We start from the raw sequence: 19,625 nt of genomic DNA, 5'->3' as shown, positions 1-19,625 counted from the left end.
ACGGGAACCACTAATTATCAGCATTTCCTAATAAGCGGCCGTCTTTCAAGCATTATTGATCATTACCTGCCCATCTCGCTTCCTGCATTCTTGAGTTTTACTCTCGTGCTCTGCCATGGCAGCGCGAAGCTGCTTCTCCAGTTTCTCGATTTCCCGTTCGTGGTCTCGGACCAGGCAGTCCTTCTCTGCGTTGTGCTGCTGGAATAGGTGCGTCTTCTCCTGTTCATGCTCCAGCTTCAGCTCCACTATCTGATTGGACAGTGAGGAGTACAGTTCATCAATAGAACATCCTTGTCGTCATGACAACTCGTCTACAGCTTAATTTCCCCCTTAATTTCATCAAGTTGGCAATTTTATTTTTACGTCACTATTACCTCACCTTTTAAAAAGCCACCGCTAGCGTGACAGGATTCCTCCAGACAATCCCAACAATGGAGACAACCGAGCAAATCCAGCGCATCCTTTAACCAATGTGTTAGTACAAATGTCGGAGCGGACAAAAAGAGAAAAGATAGGGGGGAAAAAAAATATGGCATTGTCGCCTTCTGTGCACGGTCCCCCCGGATCCTGCTGCTGCTCATCAGCACAGCTGAGGATCCTAAATGGTTAATAGGCAGCCTGCTCTCCCCTTCGCTTAAGTATACACACACAACCCCCCACCCCAGCAATTAAACCTTTTAAAGATTTCTTTATGATTTCCAAAGCCAGCGCTCTTCCCGTCAATACTCAACGCTGTCGTATATAGAGTTGTAGTTCTTTAAAATAAATAAATAATAAAAAAGGGGAAAATTATAAAAAACAAAGCTCTATTATCCCGTTGTCAGCTACGCTATCCCAACATAAACAGATGTATGTGTTCCAGAAGGGCACCTGCTGTGCCGCAAGCTTGCGCCATGATTTCATAAGAAGTCCCTCTATTCTCAGGATCCTTTCCCAGTCCGCACCACACTGGATGCTGTGACCTTGGCCAGTCTTAGCCTCTCCCCGCTAGACTGAATGGCAGCCCGAGACCAAGGGCCTGGTTGCCGCAGCTTTGATACTAATCCTCCCCGCCTGCGCACAATGGCACCCTACCTGGCCTGCACACTGGAGCAGCCAGGCTGCCTTTGAAGCAGGTGATGAATAGGGACGGCAGGAAGCCGCTTCCCCACTGAACTCCGGGCCACACAGCTGCTAGGAACAGTCACTTGGATTTTTCTTCAGTTTTGGTGGATTTCGGAAAGGGGGGGGAAAGTATAAAAAAAATAAACGCTGTTATCATGAATATGGTGGGGTATTTTCAGCATGAGAAAAAAAAACAAGGGAATGGGAGGAGGCGGCTGTGTGTGCGCCGAGAGCGCCCCGGCACCTTATCTTAAAGCTGTAGCATTCAATTCTGGGATAATATTAGCTGTTTCTGTGGTTTCAAACCTTAAACCTGAAAGCCAAGTGAAACAAAAAAAGATATAAGCAGTTTCTCAAACTACAGATGAGCATATTCAGGGTTTAAAAGTAAAATATATCACCCATGCTGTGGCCGGGAGCATCTTCCAAGAATGAAGCGAGTAGAACAGATGTAATATTCTACGGTTTAACATATCTACATTATTTAATATTACTAAAGAGCTCATCAACAGATGTCTGAAGTCCCCAAAGGCATCAGCCCCACAGGAGGCACACATTATCTATGCTGGGCCTGGTATCCTTACAAGAAGTTAAGTCAAGGGTTTTGCCCAAAGTCTGTGTGCAAACCAGTACAAAACTGGTTTCTTTTCAGATGCCAGAAGTGTCCTTAGTGCGCCTAAATGTAAGGCTTCTTACCCCTAAAATAATTGTACAGTCTTTGCCTGAGTTACAGGAAAAAAATGTCTAGTGTTTTTTCATAAATCAGACCTCATGAAAGAAGATTCAAGAAGGGAGGTCTTTCTATTCAAAGTTTACTTAATTACTGGATTTTCAGCTGGTTGTGCCATGTAAGATTTGGGGTAAGACAGTTCGCTGGGGGAACTCCAATTCTTGAAGATTTCACTTTTTAAACTGAAGACAAGAAATGGCAGCAGGAGTGAACACATGACCAAAGGAAGGAAGGGACAGAACCTGCTCTTCAATCAGCTGCACTGGACACAACCACCACCAGTTTACCCAGCCAAAGAGGTTACAGGTTTTTTTTAATGAGCTCTTCATAGCATTTATATTATAGACACAACATTTCTGAAGTTAAGAGGTAGAAAGAGCTACAAGGGACTGGTCCTTCTGCATGCAGGCAGCGTGTCCCCCATTCTGTCCCATGGGAAAAGCAGGGATGGTGGTGTGAAGGAAGGTGTTTTATAACAGGTAAATCTGTTGAAGAATAAAACCCCTCATCACTTGATTCAAAGTACTCCCCATGTTGGTTTTGCCTTTTAGATGGTACAGGAAGGGAGTAGAGATGGAGAGAAGGATGGGGACAACAGCGTTTTCTTTCCTCCAAGACTAGAAAACTCATCTTCCCTAATGAATATTAACAAGTACTCCACATTTGCAACCAACAAAACATCCTTTCCTGTAAAAATAACTTGAAGTGACTGCGTAGCTGTTGGACTGCACTGGTGATCACTCACTGAACTTCCTGTTCTCCTCACAACTGCTGCCAAGCTCTATGGTTTCTCTTCCGCTCCCTCTCTCATTCTTGTATTGTTGGTGGGGTATTTTATAAAAGAAAATAATGTATACTAACAAAAGGAAATAATAAACCCATGCTGGTTTTCAACAACAGGAAGCTGCATGAAAATTATACTAATTCTTCATAAATCATTAAGGACTCTGTCTCCAATTTGGGATAGATAGTGTCTTTATGAATGAGATAACAAAACCATGTCCTTCAGGTTGAGATCTTTCTGCACCTACCCTTAGGTGCTTAACACTTCATCAAGTTACATTAAAGTGTCTGCTCAACTCCACTGTGTAAGCATCTAGAAGGCAGGCAGTTTTAGGTGCTATACATTGCAGCCATGCAAGCAACACAATATTCACAATGGGAATTAGGGGTGATGCTGAAAAGAAACATTCAATAATAGTGTATGCCCCATTACCATAATCAGATCATCTTCACTGTGGCTTAGATGTTCCCTCATTTTGCCCTCCCAAAGACTAAAATCTCTTATTCTCTTCTCTGTACATCTGTTCCTATCTCTAGCCATGGCCTGGGTGCTAAAACAAGGACTGAGCTGACATATCTGTTCTTACCCTGGAACACTTACTAGCAAGTAACATGATATTTTAAAACTATGATCTCTTCCATGAATTCTTAATTTTTTAATTCTTTCTGCACCAGCATGATAAAACCTTATTCAAGGCAACAGTCAACAGCCCATTTACTAAGCCACCACCAGAATTACACCATTTATTTTTACATTTCTGCTTTCAGCTGAAATGTAACAATATTTCCTCACTCTTGCAGAGGAAAAAAAACCCAAAACTTCAAAAGATGACAAAATTCTTTACAAAAAAAAAGCAAAAACATATTAATTCATTAAAGTCTTCTGTTATTCACTCACATAAATACACACAAACTGCCAAAAAGATCTGTTAGTGTGATTCGTGCCTGTCTTACAAAGGACACCAACATCCACAGCTGCTGATGAATGATGGGCTTCTAATGTTGGCAAACCTAATGGCACCCAAATGCGGAGATGCTTTAGCACAACTTGCTAACACAAGGGACAACCTAATAAAGACCTAAAGCAAAATCAAGCTGCTGTTAGTGCTTGTTCACTTTGTACATCAGAAGAACAAAGCTCTACAGTAAATAGCCTGCTGGTTGCAGAAGATATTTTCAGAAGCCAAATACTTGTAATATAATCAACATCAGCAAATACCTTTTTAAAGTCCCTCATATAGACAAGACCTTCTACTATCCAGTTTGTGCTTTTACATCATGCACTAATTTTAGGCTTTTCAATTTTAGAACAATTTTGACTTGTTCTTAAGAACAAGCATGCCTTTGAAATTCTTTTTATAGTCCCCAAAGGAGGGAAAGGAAATTAGTTAGCTCACTGCCTCTTTGAAAAACGTAACTGCTACAATAAATATTTGACACCAAAGTATGAAAATTCATGTAAATTTATGTTCCCAATTCCAGAAATATTGTAAGTAACACCTATATAAAATATGGGTTTGCAAGGCAGGATGATTTTATGAGCACTATTTTGGCATGATTGAACTTCTGAGGGCAGGAGAAGCCACCAGAAATTTATACATGTCAGTTCTTTAACTGAACACACTCAGTACAGCACATGTATTTTTCAGTGATTCTACTTTACAAGCATTTAAGAGTGTAAATCAGGTGTCTTCATTATACTACTCTGCTCAAAACCAGCCCTAACCTCTGCCCAGCACAGCACACAACACATGAGCTATCCCCACACAACAACTCTGGCAATATCTAGCATTTTCTGTCTCCTAAACCTATAAATAAATGTGCATGTTTCGTGAGGATATGGGGATTACCCATCTCCACAAATACACTGCTTCTAAAAGTAATCTGATATAACAGGCTGGAGGATCGAGTATTAATCACGCTGGGCTCTGGTTTAGCATAACTTTGGGCAGAAGAGAGGAATCTTCACTGCAAGGAGGGAGTGCACCAGAACTACTTTGCAGCAGAAAAATTAAATGGATTTTAAATGTACACTTCTTTTGAGATTTTGCTGTAATTTGGAACTCAAAGTACTCCCAAGATACAAGGGTTGTAATAAGCCTAGGGCAAATGGGATGGCGGAAAATACATCAACGCAGAACCACATATTACAGCTGAAGTAGCAAATACATCTAGGGTAATGTACATGCATAGCGAATGCATTTTATTTTCTACCTCATTGCAGGCTGCAATAATTTAACGGCCATGACCGTGTTTCCTGTTATACTTCACCTTATAATCAACCACTAATAACTCTATTTCAACTGCAAACTAAAAACTGTGAGAAATTCTCTAAAAGAGATGAGCTGGTCTTTAGCCAAACCGCAGTTTGATTTATTCTCCCCTCTACTACAACATACCTGCATGGTCCCACTGCACATATAAGATGATATACCTGAGCTGTACATTTATACTTAGAAAAGCATTTCAGAACTGTAATGTTTTTAAAGCATCGGCAGCACAAACCTCACCTCTGTCCTCCTATCTCCCTGCCATGAGTAAATTTGGCTTTAAATCAACAGTGTATTGGAAATGAAGCTGCATCTGGGTGATTAAATCATGCTTAGCGCCATGATCACCATCGGCAGGTCCCACTCCCAGCCGTGCTCCAGTAAACCCAATGTGCTCTGCAAACAGAGATATTTCTTTCGAACTAATATACTTTGAGTCACTGAAAATCCCTGCTTGTAGCAGGCTCTGGTACACAATTTACTGTACACAGCCTTTGTTTAGGGATTCAGAGTTTATCCAAGGACCTCCTTTAAACACTGAGAATTGACTTCAGAGGCACTCACAGCCTGACTTGCCATTTACTGCAGGCACCAATTTATGTTCCTGGAATCATCTTCTCCTCTCCCTCCTTCCCCCCAAAGTTGATTCTGTTGACTACACAGGGAGCTCAGGCTTTTAACTGTGAATCACACACATGTTAGATGCCTGCAGGAGACAGTGTAAATACCCGTCCGTCTCATTAACAATTCTGTAAACAGCAATGGTACAGAGAGATTTCCACCCGCTCTTTACTTGCAGGTTAAATTCATATCCTTTTCCCATTTGTGAGTTTTACCTCTATCATCAAGTGCAAAGTTGATATTGGTGACTGGAGAAACTATTCCTCAGATGTTCAGCGCAAATGGCATTCATCTGCATGTTAGGATGCTTCAAAGGAAACATTTATGCATCCTACATTAATTTATTAAGTGAAATTTATGCAGCTTGTTGCTGATGACATGAAAAATTTAGAGCCTCTGCTCATGTGCTCATTTGGCCTCCATGCAAGAACAGGCTGGATTTCAATTACACTATAGACAAAGAGGAGAGGAACAAAGCTTTCAACAAAGCCCCTCCTTGGAACCAAACTAATGCACTAAAAACGGATAATATATAAGGTAATATACCAAATAACAACAGGACTATAAACTCACCATCTCCAGTGCAGAAGTACTGTTTCATCCTTCCTTAGAAAGGCAGAGTGGCCTCGGTTAAAGCCGGAGGTACTGAGGAACACTGACTCCCGAGGAGCCAAGCTCATGCTCAATGGACCCTTCAGCCCACACCAAGCCTCTCACTGACCCCTTCTGCAGGACTTGCCTCTCCAGTGCTCCTGATCCATGAGACCAAATGACATTTCCAGCCTAAATAGCTCTAGGCTCCATTGCAATGGCTTTTCACAGCTACTCAAATTCTTTTCATGAACAGAGCTTATTTTTCCCTTAGGAGCTTCCTTTCCAGGTCCCATCCCCAGTCACAGCAGCTTCTTGGTTTTTAACACTTAATCCCCACACATCTTGTTATTTTCCCTGTTTTCTCACCAGGTCACAGCCTTTACACCAATCTCTTGTAGAAACACAGAATCAGCCAGGTTGGAAAAGCCCTTTAAGCTCATCCAGTCCAACCCTGCCAAGGCCACCCCTGCCCCATGGCACTGAGGCCTCGTCTCCATGGGGTGTGAACCCTTGCAGGGCCGGTGCCTGCAGCCCTGCCTTGGGCAGCCTGTTCCAATGCCTGAGCACCCTCTAGGGCAGGAATTGTTCCTCAGCTCCATCTAAACCTGCCCTGGTGCAGCTTGAGGCCATTTCCTCTTGCCTTGTCCCTTGTTCACTGAGAGATGAGACCGACCCCACCTCAGTCCATCCTCCCGTCAGGCACTTGTAGGGAGTGATCAGGTCCCCCCAGAGCCTTCTCTTCTCCAGACTGAACCCCCCATGTCCCTCAGCTGTTCTCCATCTCTCTGGTGCTCCAGGCTCTGCACCAGCTCCATTCCCTCCTCCGGTCCCGCTCCAGTGCCTCAATGTCTCTCTTGTGAGGGGCGCGGAAATGGCGCCTGAGGGGGCACAAAATGGCGGCCGTCAGATGAGGCGGTAAATACCACCCGCTTGGGGGGGGGCACATATACTGACTGCAATGGCTCCAGTTCCATTCCCAGTGAGGCTCTTTACAACACTCAGCTGCTGAACTCCTGTACATCTGAATTAAACACCATTTATTACCTAAATACCCTTGAGTAAATCCTCAAGGCAAATCTATAAAGTAACACCCAGGTTGAAAATGCCGTTAACACCTCCAGCATTTCATGGAACCACCGCCACAGTCATAACCAACAGCAAAATATCATCACAGACCTGATCATCCAAACACTGGAGACATCTCTTGGCATGAAGTTAGACAGCTAAAAGTTAACAGGAGAGATGCCCAACCATTAAATGTTAATGTAAATAACACTTCAGCACATGAGATTGTGCTTGGATCCTTCATATTAAACGGTGCTGCTAGCACTGCAAGAGATGTTCGGTTTTAAATATATGCTGTTCTGTATAAAAACAATGGTTGTGATTACAAGACTCATATTTTACTTGAGAGAACATCACTCTTTTCTTTAAATTAACCCCATAAAAACGTTATAAAACACACAGAAAGATCTAAAGAATATTCTTCATCTCCTCTCAATAGCATTTTCCCTGCTAAAGTAAGCCATTTCCCCACACTACCTCAGATACTTGTCCTTGCTGTTGGCAGCTAAGATTGCAGACATGCTTTCTTCTCTTTTAACCAGCTGATTCTGCACTTCTTTACTTCCCCTTCTTTAATACAAAAGGCATATTTAAGCTCAACCAGACCTCTGCCTTGCTCCCAACTTAAAAGCGGAGACTATTTTCTCATCTTTAACGTGATTTCAAAGTGATTTTGTTAAATACCCAGTGATGTGTTTCCGAAGGTGTCCCGTTTCTTGGCTAAATAGGGCAAGACAACTCTAATGATTCCTTCACAAGTGTTACAGAAGTCGGAACCCAGCAATAAATGTCTCCCAAAAGGATTTCCTGAGACAGGGGCAGATTCTTCAGCTATCACGTACCAGCTTTCCCCTTTGCTATGGAACCATGAAGAATGATTGTTTTAAAATGGAATAAACACTTAAAGATGAACCAAAACAAGAGGCTTGTTTATACATTCAGCTTGGCATCTATGTCGGGAATGATGTGTCCATAACTCAGGACACTGACACCATCCTCCTATCACACTAAGTCATCAGGTTTTTCGTAGTGCATTTTACCTGCTGGGAAAATGAACTTTCATAGATTTCACCTTTCTTGCTCATCTTGCATCGCAGTTTTTTCACACTCAGTTATAGCTCTTCAGCAACTATTCACAGCAAAAAAAGGGGGGGTAATAGTGATGTATTACTGTATTTTTTATTGAAAAACAGGCAGCCCGATGCCATTTAAACATCAACATCTCCAAAAGTTCACTGGAAAAGTTCCATTCATGGCAATTTCTGAATATCAGCTTGAAACAAAGCTGAGGACATCCATAACTCTACTGTGACATGGAACTGTTGGAACAAGTCCAGAGGAGGCCATGAGGATGATCAGGGACTGGAGCAGCTCCTGTATGGAGCCAGGCTGAGAAAGTTGGGGCTGTTCAGCCTGGAGAAGAGAAGGCTGCGTGGAGACCTCATAGCAGCCTTCCAGTATCTGAAGGGGGCCTACAGGGATGCTGGAGAGGGACTATTCATTAGGGACTGTAGTGATAGGACAAGGGGTAACGGGTTGAAACTTAAACAGCAGAGGTTTAGATTGGATATAAGGAAGAAATTGTTTACTGTAAGGGTGCTGAGGCACTGGAATGGGTTGCCCAGGGAGGTAGTGAATGCTCCATCCCTGGCAGTGTTCAAGGCCAGGTTGGACAGAGCCTTGGGTGCCATGGTTTAGTGTGAGGTGTCCCTGCCTATGGCAGGGGGGTTGGAACTGGATGATCTTAAGGTCCTTTCCAACCCTAACTCTCTATGATTCTATGATACAGCCCTGAGTGAAGCCCTGCTCCACCACAAGCTCCCCCTGGTACCATAAGAGATGTGCTTTCAGAAAGCGCCCAACTGATGAGGATGTAGGAAAACCAAGCAAACTCATTCACTTTTCAGGCTAATTTGCTTGTCTAAAACCCATTACTTTAAAGTTTGGGCATGTGTTGTTGCAAACGTGGGCTTGTGGAAAAGGATTTCAGCAGAAACACTTCCCAGGTATTTTGAGCCGAAATGAGGATGTAATTAAAAAGTAGACAAAAAAACAAAATAAAAGGAAAAAAGAAAAAAGGGAGGGGGTGCCACAAACCAAACAGGGTTTTTTCCTGTGCTGACGGTGCCATAAAGCCCCACTATAGCTCCTGCAACCATTTCAAAGGCAGGAAAGGCTGAGGCCTTCGCTGTGGTGTCCACTGGCTTTGAAGTGCCGAGAGCAGCTGCTCCCAGCAGATAGGAACTGTGGTGCTGCTGGAGTTATTTTTTTTCCCTTCAAAATACACTTTCAAATCTAGCAGCTGTGAGGAGAACAAAGTTGAGCTAAAGGATATTTAAAGAAGAAAAAAAGCCACCAGTTTCTCTCTAAGAGTGTTCTCAGTGGATACTTCAAAAGGAAGTGGCACTGAATCAGACGAAGCTGGAACCAGGAGTGGCAACGTGACAGCTGAAACCAAATAGTGCGAGATCCTCAATCTCTGCTTTGCTTCACGAACGGGATCTGACGTGCTTGAAAAGTTGACAAAATATTGGCTGCCATGGTTTGTATGGCTTTTTTGATAATTATTTTCCCAGGAAAATAGATAAAACATACATATGTCAATATATATTGATCTAAATATCAGATAAAGATCAACGGCAGGGGGCTGCAATGAGATGATCTTAAGGTCCTTTCCAACCCTAACTGCTCTATGATTATGAATACATATCAGTATGCCTAACCTGCAGGCAATCTTTCGGTCCCACAACCAACATGTTCCACAACACTGGTATTATCTCTGAAATCAATATTCAAGGAGAGTCCTGTGAAGCACAGGCAACCATTCATATAAAGCAGTTCTCAAGTTCCCACACTGTGAAGATGCTTCTCAGATTGGTAACACATTAGTTAATTTGGTTCTTCATTAACAAGTTGATTTAATTTATGGGCAAGTGAATTGTCCAGTCCGCTGTCAGTGCCACCTCTGCCACTCACTACATCAACCTACACAAAATATATCTGAAGGTCAACTTCCCTTTTTGTGTAAATTCCATTTGACAATAAGATTCAGGCACTCAAAGCAGAACATCTCAAAGCAATTACTGCATTTCTCAGGTAGCTGAAGTATTCTTTGTTTTGGTTGGGTGTCTATTTCAGAACTGGATGTCTGCTGGAGCCCTGCTGAAATGCACCACCAGCTCCAACTTACTGCTCTATTTAAACAGTTTAAATCAGTCCATTCCTCTCCAAGAAGCAACCAAAGAAATGCACAGTAAAACAAGGCAAGGAAAAATCTGCTTTAAAAATGGTTTAGAAGTTCTGAAGCGTAAATAGAGACTGATAAAGAGAAACAGAAGTTGGAACTACTGAAAGGAAATATTAAGAGTGGAAGAACTGAGCTCATAGTGCTTTGTAGGTGGGCGGAAGGAGCTCTGTGCTGCAGCAATGACAATACAAAAAGAACCAGGTGGAAATGTAAATCCACACAAAAACATTGATAAGAGAACTTTAAGCTTAAGACTAAACATATCACTGCTATAAATCACAAATTCAATCCTTTAACAGGCAGTACCCAAACTGATGCCACGCCAGTTCTGTGACCAAGTACCCTCCTTACGCAAGCGTTTCATGGGTTGTTTCAGCTGCATAGCTCTCAAGCCTGTATCACACAATAATTTGTCTACTTCTCTTTCTGGTTTTCCATTTCCACTTCACAACAGTACTGAATTTGACATTCTTGTCTCCACCCAAATGTTTCCTGAATATTTCCCAACCTGAAATTATACTACAATACTGAAAACTCACTATCAGTGGGCCAAAACAAGCATGTGTATGAACACTCCCCACCTTAAAAGATGATAAAAAGAGTAAAACACTGTTTCTTGACAAGAAGAAAAACAGATAACGCAATGAATAGGTTCATCTGGCCACTATGAAAATAGGTGTTGCCACCTGTAAGCCTGGGAAATGACTTGAAAGAGGCAGAGGTACAAAGGATCACAACAGGGAAACAAAAATGCTTTCTATGTAGACTTTATCCCTTCTATTCCCTATCACATAAACTTGCCCACTATAAATTGTGTCTTTATACAAAGCACAGCAATGCGCAGCAAGAACAGGATCTGACCTACATCTGTGTGAGAAGGTGTCCCTCCTCCCATCCACCCGAAGGAGCAAACTGACTGACCTGTTGCTCATATCTCTGCTTGAGCTCCTCCAATTGCCAGGAGAATTCTTTGGATTGCTTTTCCCGGAGCGATTTTGATCTGCTTAGATCTGCTTCAACCTTTTCCATCTACATGGTAAAAGAAAGGGAATATTTAATTTTTTGTTTTAGAAAGGCATAGCTTGAAACGTTCTGATGTTTCTACAGTTGTTCACAGACCATCAAAGCGGAATATAACTCACTGAGAATGATAATGACACTATTTGTGTGTAGAGGAAATGAATATTCAGTTACTACAGGATTACTAGTCATTAAAGGACACAGTGACCACTTATACAATGCCACTCCCTGATTACAAAATACTGGCTGTTTTTCACTCAACAGTGGGGAACATCCATCAAAATTAAGTGAATGTTTTTTCTAGTCATATTTAAGACTCAAATATTTCACTCAAAAATACATTGCCTGTGGAAATTCAAGGCAAATCATATGTGAGTCAGTGCACAAACTCCACATTTAAAATAGCTTACATTAAATCAGTAAAATAACTTAAAAGAGAATTATTTGGCTGCAAGTAAAGTTTTCTGAAGATAGTCATCGCCTGAGAATAAAGAGTCCAGCACACAGCATCAAGGAAGCAATTTCAGAACTCAATTAACAAAGGCTTTTGTATCAAAAGCACAACTGTAGATGCACATCAGGCATGGTTCCAGAGGAAAGCACATATATATACATATAAATATATATATGCACATAGAAGGTACTATGCTGCCATGCACACTCATCAATGATTTTTAGATCAAGGTCCCAACACAAGCAGCAAATAAACCATCTCCCTAAAAATGGGAGTGAAGGGGTGTAGCTGTCAGGAGGACCAGTGCAGCCACAAGTCCATCTGCTGTACCAAAAGAATAAAAGCCCAGATTCCTGAACCACGAGCCAAAAGCCTGTTTGGCCTAAGGGAGTGCTCAGTCTTCCACAGATGTCTTTGCCAATCGGCCTGGACATCACTTCTAAGCCAGGGAAAGAGGAGAAAAGGCAGAACTTGGAATGGGAAAAGCATTATATTGGAAAACACTGCAGCAAGAGAAAGTTACAGGACAAGGAATAGTTGGCCAGATAGAAAGCTGAAAAATAGAATGGAAAGGAACAAGTTATCCTTCAAGTAGCTCCCAAACCTCACTATGTGCTAATAAGAAAAGGGACTTCAATGAATATTCTATGACTAATTTCTTCTGCACCCAAACTTACTCAAACTGCATGGCCATGGCCATATTTTACTGAGATCAATAAAGAAAGAAACCCAGGAAATACTAGACCTGAAGTCCCATGACACAGTCATTGCCTTTCTTTTGTCTGATTATTACTAGAAAAAAATGCACATTTTTGAGTTTATAATGTGCCACTCACCTATCAATGGGCATCAGGTGACTCTTACTAATCTCAGCTTAACAAAACAAGAAGCAGATGGCAAAAAAAATAGCAGAGCTAAACTAACGAATCAAATATTGATTACAAGAACTGAAAATGCAAGGCCCCATCCTTATCTCCATTATTAACTTTACCACAAGCCAAAACATTGTTTTAGAAGCCCAGTATTTCTCGAGTAGTTAAAAGCAATGTTGCTATAGCTACCACAGCTTCTGCATTATACGTAATACATTCCACCTAACAATAAAAAAGAAAACAGAATATGCCACTATGCTACAGTCTAATGGATGATTTATCTAAAGAGGATGTGTGTGCAGAAGAATGAAAGAGGACAAAGCTATGAAGACAGCTTCAGTAGTGTTTCTTTGATGTATTTCCTTGAGCCTCAGTTCCTGTAGAACAGAACTGCTCAATCGTACAATATCACTGACTGCTTCTAGATTTTAGCATTCAAGTAGGGAGAGAATAAAGCCATGGCTGATTCACGGAGTACAAGAACATTTGCTTTCAAAACTTCCCAGAACACAGCAATATTCCAGAAGAAATTTGCAGTCACTTTTAAATAAGAACTGACTTCAAGTTTTCCAAATTCTTTTGTACATCTTTGTGATTTGGACTGGTTTTATTCCCTGGCCTTTTTCTAAAGTGAATAAACTATTATTAGTCTTCCTAAAATGAGACTCTATCTCTTTTGGAGCAGAAGAAAGACATTCTTTTAAGTCATCGTGAAGAACTTGGAGGAGAGTCTCAGCACAGAAAGCGCCAGATGAGAACTGTAGGATTTGTTGTGTTGCCCATGGATCTGGTCTGCAGAACAAATCTTAGGTTCATAAATTTCCTCTTGCTTGGGTTTTATTTCCAAACGCTATTATTTGCTGACTGCGCAGATCTTAAAAATATCAGCAATGTGCTGTGCAATGTCTCACTTCTGTGGAAGACTTTCAGGAAGAAAAAACTTCAGAAGAACAAGAAGGGGATTTGTTAAATTATAACCCACTATTGCTAGAAATCCATTACAGCATCAGATTGCAGCATCCTACTGTTAACTGCGAGGTTTGGTTGCTATAGGTGAGATTGGAGAACTGAGTATATGGTCAGGAAGAATTACAAGGTTGAGTTATGCACTGAGATTTTGACCACTGAAGTTCAGGGAATATTCCCTTCTCTTTGCTTCTTTTTGATCCCATCGCTTTTTCTTTATTTCACTCATTGCGCTGCATTTGTAATATCCCAGGAACAATGGTTTAACCATTATTCATTCCATAAGGAACTTAAAGCACTAAAGTTTTCATATAGAAATACCTGCTACTAATATTCAGGACTAGAAAATGGGATTTTTCTACCCTGTGCACAGGACTGCCAGCAGCCACAATGGCTCTTCCCCTGTTTAGGCTTGAACTGATTACAAGATCTCATTAACAGAAGACAGAGTCCTCCCAAAAAGAGTAGGAAGAGACATGCATTTAAGTGGAAAATTACAACCGTTGTTCCGTAGGGGTGTATAAACTAACACTTTATACTCTCACTCCTGAAAAATCCCTAATCAGTATCATAACCGCAGCTATCTTTATAACAATGACAATTCTGGCTTTGTTAGAAAGATGAAACATCCGCTACCATCCCTTTCTGACTTGCTAGCAAAGACACTACATTGTGAAAGATTTTGATGTCGCACTCTCAAGTGAAGCATGTTTCTGGCATTATAAGATCAGAATATGCTATCCTACTGAGACAGAGTTTCAGAAAGGCTGGCATTGTGACCTCCTCACCTGCTGTTTCATTTCAGCATAGACTTTTTCTGACTTCAGCTCCACCTGCCGCTTAAACTCCTCCAGGGCAGCATCTGCCTGCTGGGCCTGCAGCCTCTGTACCTCTGTCACCCGAGTCAGCTGCTCCTCCTTCTCCCTAGAAAGTCACAGAAAATTTTCAGAGTTCAAGTATCAAATAAAAGAACAAGTGTGTGAGTGTAAAAGAGAGGCCTTTAACCCCATCCGTTTAAAATAGTATTCAGATTTCAATTTCCTGTCCCAGCTTCTGCCAAACTTCCCTTTGCAAGACTTTGAAGAAGGGAATAGAAGGCTGGAGTTATTTTCGCTTTCTCTGATTGAATTTCGCACGCCTAAACACGGCGTTCTGGGCTTACAACAATACCTCCAGCCTCAACGTCTGCATTGACTTGAAGGGTTCAGTGCCTGCTGGATAACCCCCTTTTTTAAGCTCACCTTTAAAAGTGCATTGCCCCCCCATTTAAATTCATTACTTTTAGTACTATCATTGTCTCCCATTAAAAACAAACACAAAATTATCCCAGTGCCATCTTTGCTCAGACAAGATGTGGGATTATTCACTGCTTGACATATCAAAATGCAAAGCAGGGTAACGTGTGACATATGGTACCTTCTTAATCTATTAGAAACCCATAATGCTGTAATGCCTATTCAGCCTTTAAAGTAATGACAGATGTTAAATCTTTATGCAATGATATTTCATATTAACAGCCTATACTATCTGACATATTAGATTTGAGACATCAGTTTGGGTTTCTTAAGACATCCAGTTTATCAACAGTAATGCGTACATAACCTTTTCTGTACATGCACATATATATCTATGACACATACAGAGACATATATATACACACATTTGAAAAATGGACACAATCACCACATTGGCACATCACAGACAAAAAATCCTAATAGCCTGTAAATACTTAAGGAATCCCATTGTGATTCCTCACATAGAAAACAATCAGGCACCGATATTAACTTTCTACTACATGTTTCTATTACCGCAGGTCAGTGGAATTGCCTGACTTTGAGTCAAAACACAGGGGAACCTAATGATGGTATCAATGGGCAATGCTGGTTTGGTACAGAAGACACACTCAAGCAGACCTGTGGCTGACATTTCCATTTTACAGGCAGAAGAAGTACCTCATGCTGAATTTCCCATTTTGACAGAAATTATTTCCATATAAAACAAAGAACCTGACACACAAGAGATGGAAAAGACCTGTTAATTCATCTAGTCTGTCACCTTGCCAGCACTGAACCAGCTATTACAGCACTGAGCAAGCCTTTTATAAAGGTGAGGAAGCTGCCAAGCCCAAAGTTACAGCATTCACATCCTCTTCTGTGGTTTTCATACTAGACTTGGACAATGGGACAAAGAACACAATCCTCCATCTTCACAAGGCAGTTGCTTGCAGTGCAGGAAAGCGGGGCAATTCTGTTAGCAAAGAGATGCACAAGTCCTGGGTAAGGATATTACTATTTATATTTAGAGCTTTTTCATCATGTGTACTTGAAAATAATACTTGATTTTGGTACCTCACTCACAGCTGATGGAATAACTGAGACAGGAGGAGACTGCTGGTTTCCTTATAGAAAAAGGGAAATACCTTTCTTACTCAGCAGAAACTGAGGCAAAACAGAACAAATCCTGCACCACAGTTCTGGTGATAATTGTTCAGGGGTTTGGGGTTTGCATTCATAGAACACCATGAACAAATTTGCTTCGAATGTGGCATCCATCACTCCTATACAGACATGCTTTACTTCTACTGCCTCAGCAATGCTATTTTCTGAACTCCTTTGAGGGGGAAGCATATCTGTATATTAATTTACCACCTTCCCCCCCTCATTTACAAAACAATAAAAATTACACAGCAAAAATCCAACATCACTAAGATCAACATTTTTTCTCCCTTGTCTACATTCACCTGAAACAATGACCATTTCGAGTTTAAATTTCTACTATAAAGGCCCCAAAAGATCAAAATTGCACATACAAAAATCCTCAGACATTTCTCAGCATGGGCATACCAACAATGCCTCCAGAGCTAAAAGTGAGATGAGCTATCTGGTGAGTTAGTTATGCAGCAGCTCCAGCTGCAAAGACGTCTGGCTCAATTATCCCCCTGAAACCCATGTACCTGGGAGCTGCTGAACACAGACATGTGTAAGTTTGATACTGAATTACACCGAGCACATTGTTCCCATCTCCAACAAAATCTACCACAGGAAAGAATATAGAAACTGGTTCAGCTTCTTATAAGACCTATGCACAGCTCAACATCCTGAAAGAGAAGATGGGATTAGGTTCACCTGTTGAGCACTGTCCGCCTGTGTTACCTTGGAGTGAGCACAGAGATGGGAAAACTTCAGCCTCTCCTCCCCAACATCCTTAATTCAGTTATGAGCACCAGGCAACAAACCTCCCTCCCCACAAACTACAGCTAATAGCTCCAACTCCACACTGGAAACAAAACCTAAAACCTAAAGCTTGTTCAAGAATATCCACGCTGGTGTCAAGAGACCTTGGAACAACATGTTTGGTTGAGTCAGATGGAAATGCAACAAATCTAAATGTAAAAGGACAATATGTCAGTCCTCATGCTGTTAGTGAGCCTCCGAATTCATGCATCTTCTTCCTTAGGAATATATTTGTATTTGGAAATATTATGATGCAAACCTTTAGGAATCTGGTTTCATGCACCTTCCTTTAAGGACTTAATCCCATGAATAAATGCAACATCTCATTATAACCAGGAATAAAACTTCACTTTTTAAGGATGTGGGAGCTCTACTTTCTGAGCAGTCAAGATTTGTACAGAAGCTTAGAAACCACGCACAACAATGGACCCCAGCTCACAAATGTAAGAAAAGCTTCACTTTTTTCCCCAAGACACTCAGCAATGTGCCTTGCATGAAGCACTAAAATATTCACTTTGAAGATTATTTTTTTCAGTTGGACTAGTTGTGGGGCTGAATACAATACAATTACATCACTCAAATCCCCTCAAGCTGAGCCGGCTTGAATATAAAAATAGGGTGAATTTACTCTTTGGCCCCAATTTAAAAAGCAGCAAATTCCCTTTGTTTCAGTGTATAAAGGATACGGCAACAGAATGAGCAATCTTACACAGCACAAACCATCGCAGTGGAAGTTGACTGTGAAGTCCAGAACTGCAATTTCAGACAGCAGCGCTCTGAAGTGTACTGATAAATGGAAAATATAAACATCTTACATACTTCCTCTTCATGCTTCATCATAAATATTTTCCTTGCTTCATAAAATGCCTTCCAAGAGATAACAACTAAACACAGCAAGACATTACAGCACTGCGAGTCGAGTTAATGAAACGCAGGGCAGCGCAGTGATTTACAGGAGAGGTTAAATAAAGTCAAGATGTCACAGCAAATATAGTATGAGCCAGCATTGCTACTCACCGGGTCCCCACTGCTCCCACTATGAAAACAAGGGTTCACCAACAGCCCACAAGAGCAGGGGATGCACCTGCCTTGGTCTCAGCCTCTTTCAACAGGTTAAAACACTTTAGGTTGCATATAAGCACACACATGCACAAAACGTGTACCTCCGCGAGCTACATGTGGACAACTTCTGTGGACAGAATTCCACATCCCATTAGCAAATGCACATCCAGGCTCCCTGTGTGTAGTTTAAAGAGCTTTTGAATGATATTAAAAACAACTAACCGTGAAACTCCCGAGACTTCCTGGTAAAAATCATACCAGGCTTTAACTCATGAATATGCAAATTCTCTGCCAGGTTTTCCAGTGCTGCTGGCAACAGTGAAAGCCCACTCATGTCCAAGCAGTGTTTGTTTGTATTGGAGCATAGAAGCAAAGCTTTTCTGATGAGGATAAGGATAATTTCTATGGTAAGGATACATTTTGCCACTGAAGAAGCTTCTGGAACTTGTGTTCTGATGGACTCTACATGAGCAAGAGGTTTCAGCTCTTGTCTATCACCGGTTAGGATGACTCTGGGTTTATCCCTGTAGATAACAATTAATCTTGCTCTATAAGGTTGAAGTATAAACAAAGAAATGGCTGAACCTTCAACCCCACTGGTGAACTGGAGATCTTCAAACAGTGATCTGCTTCAAAAGGCCAGGCTCTCCTGCAGAGTACCCTGATGATCCCACATTACATATATACACTGATCCTATGCATTTAGGTTTGCTGCAGTAACATACGGTTTTGCCCATTCCCTCCTTTCCAAATATTAATACTCCTGAGGGAAAATTGCTCACTACCCACCAAGCTGCAAACTATTTACTTGCTGGGAGGCAGCTGAAGGAGAATCTTGCTGGGTTGGTTTCTAAACAGCTTTCTGCTTCATTTGTTGACATAAGATATGAAAAACTGACTATTTTACTAATCTGTGTTGAAACAAAATCAGTTATCACCATTTATGTAGTCCACTTAGATTTAAAAGAACACAAAACTATATAGACATGCGTTCCCAAGGGAGAATACAACTTGATATACAATATCATATGCAGCAATTCAAGTAGCTAAAAACACAACTTTCATCCAAACATGCACACTCTTCCAATGCAAAAGCAAAATGGTGACAGTTAAGTAACAGTGTTTGAATTACATACTGTGCCTAAATATACCCATCTTAGCTGTGGTTAGAGTATCTTACTATGGAGGCAGTTATTACCAGCAAGCAATGAGGAACAACAAGGGCTTTCCTACAACGCGAGCACCCAAACATATGGAATATGTGCAGAACACTTCTTTTTAGTGTGGAGAGGAAGAAAGACAGTGTGAAGTCATTCAAGCGGAATGATAACTAAACCAAAGCCAGATCAAAGGAACAAAGAAGAAAGACTGAAATGTGAAGCTGAAATATTTATTGCCTTCAAAACATCATCCCTATCCTGTTTGGGCCTTTAATACTTCGAAGTTGTTAGAAAGCATTCTAACTTGTTTCATCAGTTCAAAGAAATAAAGGCAAATACATGAAGTAGAGAACAATTTTATCTTTCATACCCTGATTTTAAGTATAAGATGAGCTTGTCTTTATGGGAAAAAGCACAAATCCACAGTTTACATTTTGCATAATT

The 19,625-nt window shown here is 41.2% G+C and overlaps 1 protein-coding gene across 1 annotated transcript in view; it reads right to left on the bottom strand.

The window, feature by feature from the left end:
• The window catches only part of CEP112 (centrosomal protein 112), a 158,356-nt gene that overhangs the window by 86,306 nt on the left and 52,425 nt on the right, over nt 1-19,625 (bottom strand). Inside the window, exons 18-20 of the mRNA XM_034067887.1 lie at nt 14,515-14,650; nt 11,336-11,443; nt 67-249 (exon numbers count right to left, since the gene is read on the bottom strand). Of these exons, the coding sequence (XP_033923778.1) occupies nt 67-249; nt 11,336-11,443; nt 14,515-14,650 (427 nt within the window). The remainder of the gene's footprint in view (nt 1-66; nt 250-11,335; nt 11,444-14,514; nt 14,651-19,625) is intronic.

The sequence above is a fragment of the Melopsittacus undulatus genome, chromosome 11 (genome assembly GCF_012275295.1).
Source record: "Melopsittacus undulatus isolate bMelUnd1 chromosome 11, bMelUnd1.mat.Z, whole genome shotgun sequence".
NCBI lineage: Eukaryota > Metazoa > Chordata > Aves > Psittaciformes > Psittaculidae > Melopsittacus > Melopsittacus undulatus.
Note: the sequence above shows the minus strand (reverse complement) of the source record. Positions and strands in the feature narration are given on the sequence as shown.